Genomic DNA, 5484 nt, shown 5'->3' with positions numbered 1-5484 from the left:
CCATTTAGATGAACTAGATTTGCACCCACGGCTCAAGATGGCTCAAGCATCTTCAGAAAGCTGGTCTGAGGGAATGCGGATAGCAAACACGCCTTCTTTGCTGTCAGGCAGGGTGGTGAGCTGGAGCTCTGGGTCCAGTGTGGCAAGGCTGATTTCAGACACGAAAGATACCCTAGGAGGAAAATGTTTCTTTTTTTTTTTTTTCTTTTCTTTTTTTTTTTTTCTTTTTTTTTTTGCAAACTGCTGCACAAACCACAGAACGGAGAAAGCCTTTGGTCATGAGATACTTGTGAGAAAGTGAGCCTTGTATGGAAGATTCCCCTGAATGCCTACAGTATTCTACATCTTAAAAAAATATATTGTGGATGCTGCAGCCATACAAAGAGGGGAGGAGTGGGAGACAGGGATTTACAGTCTCACATAGACACAACAGGGAGGTTAAGACAAGCACAGTCATAGTCTGTAAAACTGATTGGCTCGCTTGGATCAGTCATCCTCATCGTCCTCTTCATCTTCTGGATCTTCCTCTCCTTCATCCTCTACATTTCGTTTTCTCTTTTCCCCTCGCGGAAGGTCTGCAAAAAGAGGTGAAGCGTGAAGCTCTGTTCAGTCTTGCGGAACAGCATTTGAACTGTGGCTTCAAGCCGCGTCAGCCACAGCTCACTGGTGAACAAGCACAGACTAGACTGGCACCATTACGGAGCGGAGATCCACCCTGCTCAGCTTCTCATGGCACCCAGAAGAGCCTGGACTATCATGAGACATTAACTATTTTCTATGCCCACCAAGCATCCCACATTTCAACAGCTGCTTGAGACATTTCAACAGCTGCTTGAGAAGGGGCTTTTTTTGTTGAGCACCCCCAAAACCACAGCATCTGCAGAATTCAGTCACTTCTGGCCAAGCTCATGCAGGATCATTTGAAGTCATGCCAGGCACTATATTCTGTCAATGTTCATTCAGGTGTTTATAGTTTTATTATAACCAGAGGAGTCTGGACTCAAGTCAAGAAGCTCAGGTCTATCCTCCTCTCTACAGCTGAGAGGAGAGAGGAACGTGTCTCCAAGAGTGTTACCTCGCGCACACTGCTAACATGAGCTTCTGTGACAGAAGCCCTGCTCCTGCATGGACTATCAGTTCAAGCTCCTTAGAACTGTTTTACTAGGCAATTTGCCTCTAATACTTGGCAGACTCACCCAGCTTGGTTGGTATTGGGAGGTACTCTCTCCCCACCTCTCACTGCGTGACCCTCTGGTTATAACCACTGTTCAATAGTCAGCTTAGGCATAAGCAGCAGCTTCAGCGGTGCCCGTAAGCAGAAACGCTGAGCTTTCTATCAGGGAAAAGCTGCAGGCAACAACAGCACTGCACTGAAGCTTGGGAAGCTCTACAAAACCAGCAAATGTGTGAGACTGTTGAGGCAGCTCTGCAAGCACTTTGTTAGGATTCAACTCACCATCATCAGCTTCATCTTCTTCATCATCCTCACCATCTTCCTCCTCATCTTCCTCCTGGAGTCAAAACAAGACACTTTGTCGCAAGAACCACAATCCCACGAGCAAGGTCTAATTCAACAATTCTTCCTTCACCTCTGCTCCCGCCTTTCTCTAACCTCAGTGTGGCAGGTACAAGCCGAGCAGGGAGAAGCTGCCGGTTCCTAAATAACTTCTTGCACCCCTACGAAGGGGGCTGTACAGCTTTATCACTTGAAGCCACGGGAAGTACCAGACGGAGCAATAAACAAGCCTGAAGTGGCAAGCTCTGTGGACCACGAGGCAAAAGGTGTACAGGAAAAGCCAGAGCACGCGGCGGCACTCCTCAGATCTGCCCACAAAGAGGCATCTGTGACGTGGTCAGATGGGTCACCGGATTAAGGGACAAACGCACTACCAAACATAGCAAAGTGGTGCTGCAGATTTGTACTGATGACAGAAAGCCTCACCTCATCATCTACTCCATCTTCCTCCTCTTCACCTTCCAGATCATCATCTTCATCTTCTTCATCATCAATGACTTCTTCATCTAAATCATCTTCCTCCTCATCATCATCCTCTTCCTCACCTTCTACCAAAAGGAGAGGAGATAAGCGTGACAGTTCCCCAATACTCGCTACTCACAGACAATATGCTCCCACCTCCAACATCGGCACTACGCGAGCAACGGGCAGGAATCGCACCGAACAAGCATGCACAAGGAGTGCCCGCAACAAGCCCTGTCAGCTTGCGGCAAGTCTCATTTCTTACACAGCCTGCCGAAGGAGGGAGTGGGGTTCCCCAGAGAGCCCCTGCTTCAGTGGCAAGTTGTAATCACCATTTATTTAGCAACATGACCATGCAGAAGAGGACAAGGGGTTCTTCCCCAGCAAGAAAACCAAGAGGAGAAAATCCTCACCTTCCCCATTCTCATATTCATCTTCCAGTCCATCCCCATCTGCTTCAGGGTCTGAGTCAGGGGCTTCCTGGTCATCAGCATCAAATCCGTCTAGGTAGGTGAGCTGGGGCAGAAGGGTGAACACGCTCTCCCGGTAGTTGATGAGCATCGTCACCTCACAGTTGAAGAGGTCCAGACTATGGAGGTTTGGCAACTTTTTCTGCAAAGATCAATTTGTTAGATTATTTACAAGTTGACACTGTTTGAAGATCAGGCAGCCATCAGAGAGGACAGCTGGTTTGCTACCCAGATCTAGTACAGAAGTGTCCTTGCATGCATTATTTGCACCATGTGCTCCTCAGATGGAGAGCAGCTATTGCTCTTGCTAACTGTAGGCAAAGATTTCTTTTCAGCTCCTCTGTCCAAGTTTCCCCTCCTTGGAGCCAGCTCCCTGTGAAACCATTTGCAAATCCTACTCCTTTCCGAATGGGGTGGGCAACAAGCACCGAAAGCTCAGCTCCCCCAGCAGGAAGAATCACTGGGCTGGCCTCATCCTGCCCCAAATATCAGACAAAACACCCAACAGCACAGCACAGGAAGACCTGCAGACTGCATCCGCGTGCCTTTCGACACAGCCACAGCGGCTCTCCCGCTCAGGCCAGCGCACCGTGCACCAGGTCAAGCAAAGGAGGAGTAAATGTTTCAAGCTCTTTCTAAATGCCCCAGATCAGACCTTTCAGCTACAGAGTCAGGATCACAAGGCGAGAGCCTTCTCTGGGGCGGTTCAGATGCCATGGGAACCCCCTGCAATGCATGCTGTGACAGCACCCAGGGCAAGAGGGTACCAGCCCAGCACAACAGCGCCTTTGGACTGATGCAATGGACACCCTCACTGGTGTCCAAGCAACTCATTTCCATGACACTCCAGGTGCCACCTACCTCAAACTGCATCCGACCCATTAACGGTCCTTTCTCAGATGGACACTGAGCACTGCATCCACAGTGTTACTCATCCAGCCCAATTTCATGCTTCTTTTAGCAACTGGCTGCTGGTTTTCCAGACAGAGGAGCCATTAACTATTAGCCCAGCCTCAAATTGGACCCACTCATCTGTTCCCATCAGAACCACGAAGTGCTGTTGGAACAGTTACCAAGACGTTGGACTTCTGCTGCACAGACACGCTCCCCAAAGGAAACAACGTCATCCCTAAGATTCCACCACAGCCTTCCACTCACCAAGGGCTCCAGGGTATTGATGTCTTTGATCTTGTTGCCGCTTAGATTCAAGTGTGTCAGGTTAGGAGTTCTCTCTGCTAGAACTTCAAGGCCACCAGAAATCCTGTTATCACTCAGCTCCAGCTGCCAGGAGGGAATATCACATGGTCACAAAGTGTCTCAGCTTGCAAGGTGGGGAATAAAGTTGCCCCAAGAACCGGACTACAATGAGCACCCAAGTTCCAGACTCTGAAGTTTTCACCTGAAACCCCTTTCCCATGATAACACAGCACTCCCAGCTATAACCGCATGTCCTAAAATTCAAAATATTTATGAAGTTACTGAGGCTTCTGACAACAGCACAACAGCAAAAGCAAGAGAGAAAGGACACTAAACATATAATGAGCTCAAAAGCATTTTGTTGCATACTAAAAAACCACCTCTCTCACTTGCTCAGGTTGTAGGCTGCAGAGGAAAGAGCAAAATCAAATGGCCTTTTTCTGGCAAATGCAAGAAAAACTACTGTCACCAGGGACAGGGCAGCAGAAGTCTCGGAGCAAGGACCGCAGGAGATGGGACCACAGGTCTGACTCACCTTCCGGAGTTTGTTAAGTTTGGGGAGATTGGAGACAGACAGCAAGTTGATGTTGATCATGCTGAGGAACTCCAGGTTCTCGAAATCTGAAGAAAGACCAACGATCTTTCCATCGTCCGAACGGCAGTTATCAAGAACCAGCTCCTTCACCTGCCAACAGAGACACCCAGCAGCTGTCATCATACCCAGCTACGTCTCACCTCGAGTCTGTTAAGCTGACATCAGGTGGAGTGACCGACCCTTCAAAGCAGCAGCTGTGTCTGAAGGTCTTTCTTACTCACATTAAGGGACATGCAAGATCTTAAAGCCAAATAACTTTTGCAACGGCACAAGGTGAGAATCCCTCGTGGTCATTAGAGCTTCAGCCTTTAAGCACAAGCTGTGCAACGTGCGACCACTGCACCACCCCACACCCTGTGGCTCCAGCCAAGGTCCACCTTCTCCACTGAGAAGCACTTCGGGGTTGAACCATGAGGTTGCATCAAAATGTTCCACGCATAAGGCATGAAAAAAAAAAAACTTTCAGAGAGTCACACTTCAGGTTTCACTAACAAGAGGCCAAACAAGGTCACCTGGTTTTGTCCCCTTTGACTTTCTCCCCCATGCCACTGGGGTGCTGGAAAACCTGCCTCCAGAGGACTTGTTTCCCTGAGACAGTCTCCACGCAGAGAGACACCTCTGCCTAGGCAGGTCTCTAAGCAGACGAGTTCAACCTCAGGCTCGCAGTTCAGGACCACTGACGGCATCCAGTATTTTGCCCAGCACAAACTACACACGCACAGAAGCCATCACTACCCAGATATTCAGCACAAAAATCTTACCCCCCTCTGGCACTAGGACCATGAAGCACCAGCACAGAACTGCTCCCTCCCAAACACCTGGAGGATGAACATATCTGGTAGCCCCCCCACCCCCAAAGCACAGGACCACTCAAGCCCCAGCTCTCACAGGCCACTTCCAGAGCTTGTTTTTGCCCCCCACATTCCTCACAGCAAGATGCAAAAATCAGCCTTGGCCAGAAGGCTCTCATGATGTTCTCCGCACTCCTCCTTCACAGCACTCCCATTTTACCTCTCTTGCTCAGATCAGCTAACTATTAGGGCATCGGTTTAAAATCACTTTGCCCTTACTGGCAGCAGAGTTCTAGGGCTGCCGTGCCACCTTCACAGCACAAGCTCCAAACAAATTAACGCTTAAAACTCCAGAATTGGCATCGCTGGTCAGGGCTCTGAGTTGAGCAGCAAACAGGCTCTACCAGGAGTTTTGTAGCTGAGCTCGTTTTGCTCCCAACACCCCAGGACAAG

At 49.3% G+C, this 5484-nt stretch overlaps 1 protein-coding gene across 9 annotated transcripts; it reads right to left on the bottom strand.

Annotated features, from left to right (window-relative positions):
• Positions 1–220: 220 nt before the first annotated feature.
• LOC104626914 (acidic leucine-rich nuclear phosphoprotein 32 family member B) lies at positions 221–4326 on the bottom strand. 9 transcript variants are annotated; one of them, XM_010294950.1, is made up of 6 exons: positions 4181–4326; positions 3607–3729; positions 2392–2590; positions 1943–2064; positions 1457–1511; positions 221–575 (listed from the first exon to the last, which is right to left on the bottom strand). In XM_010294950.1, exons 1-6 carry the CDS (start codon positions 4238–4240, stop codon positions 487–489), a joined length of 648 nt encoding a protein of 215 aa, XP_010293252.1. In that variant the 5' UTR covers positions 4241–4326; the 3' UTR covers positions 221–486. The 9 variants fall into 9 exon arrangements, with proteins under 9 accessions (XP_010293252.1, XP_010293253.1, XP_010293259.1 ...); XM_010294951.1 differs by having other exon boundaries at positions 237–575; positions 1943–2112; XM_010294957.1 differs by having other exon boundaries at positions 237–575; positions 1490–1511.
• Positions 4327–5484: the final 1158 nt, after the last annotated feature.

This window comes from Phaethon lepturus, unplaced genomic scaffold (genome assembly GCF_000687285.1).
Source record: "Phaethon lepturus isolate BGI_N335 unplaced genomic scaffold, ASM68728v1 scaffold36509, whole genome shotgun sequence".
Taxonomy (NCBI): Eukaryota; Metazoa; Chordata; class Aves; order Phaethontiformes; family Phaethontidae; genus Phaethon; species Phaethon lepturus.
This window is presented reverse-complemented; position numbering and strand designations above follow the sequence as displayed.

What these genes read in the sequence shown, in the direction of transcription:
- LOC104626914 (XM_010294951.1), bottom strand. Translation starts at nt 4,240, where the DNA reads ATGATCAACATCAACTTGCTGTCTGTCTCCAATCTCCCCAAACTTAAC. An exon ending in AACTTAACAAACTCCGGAAG is followed by an intron (nt 3,730 to 4,180) that starts GTGAGTCAGACC and finishes CCCTCCTGGCAG; the next exon opens with CTGGAGCTGAGTGATAACAG. An exon ending in AGAAGATGAAGCTGATGATG is followed by an intron (nt 576 to 1,456) that starts GTGAGTTGAATC and finishes CTCTTTTTGCAG; the next exon opens with ACCTTCCGCGAGGGGAAAAG.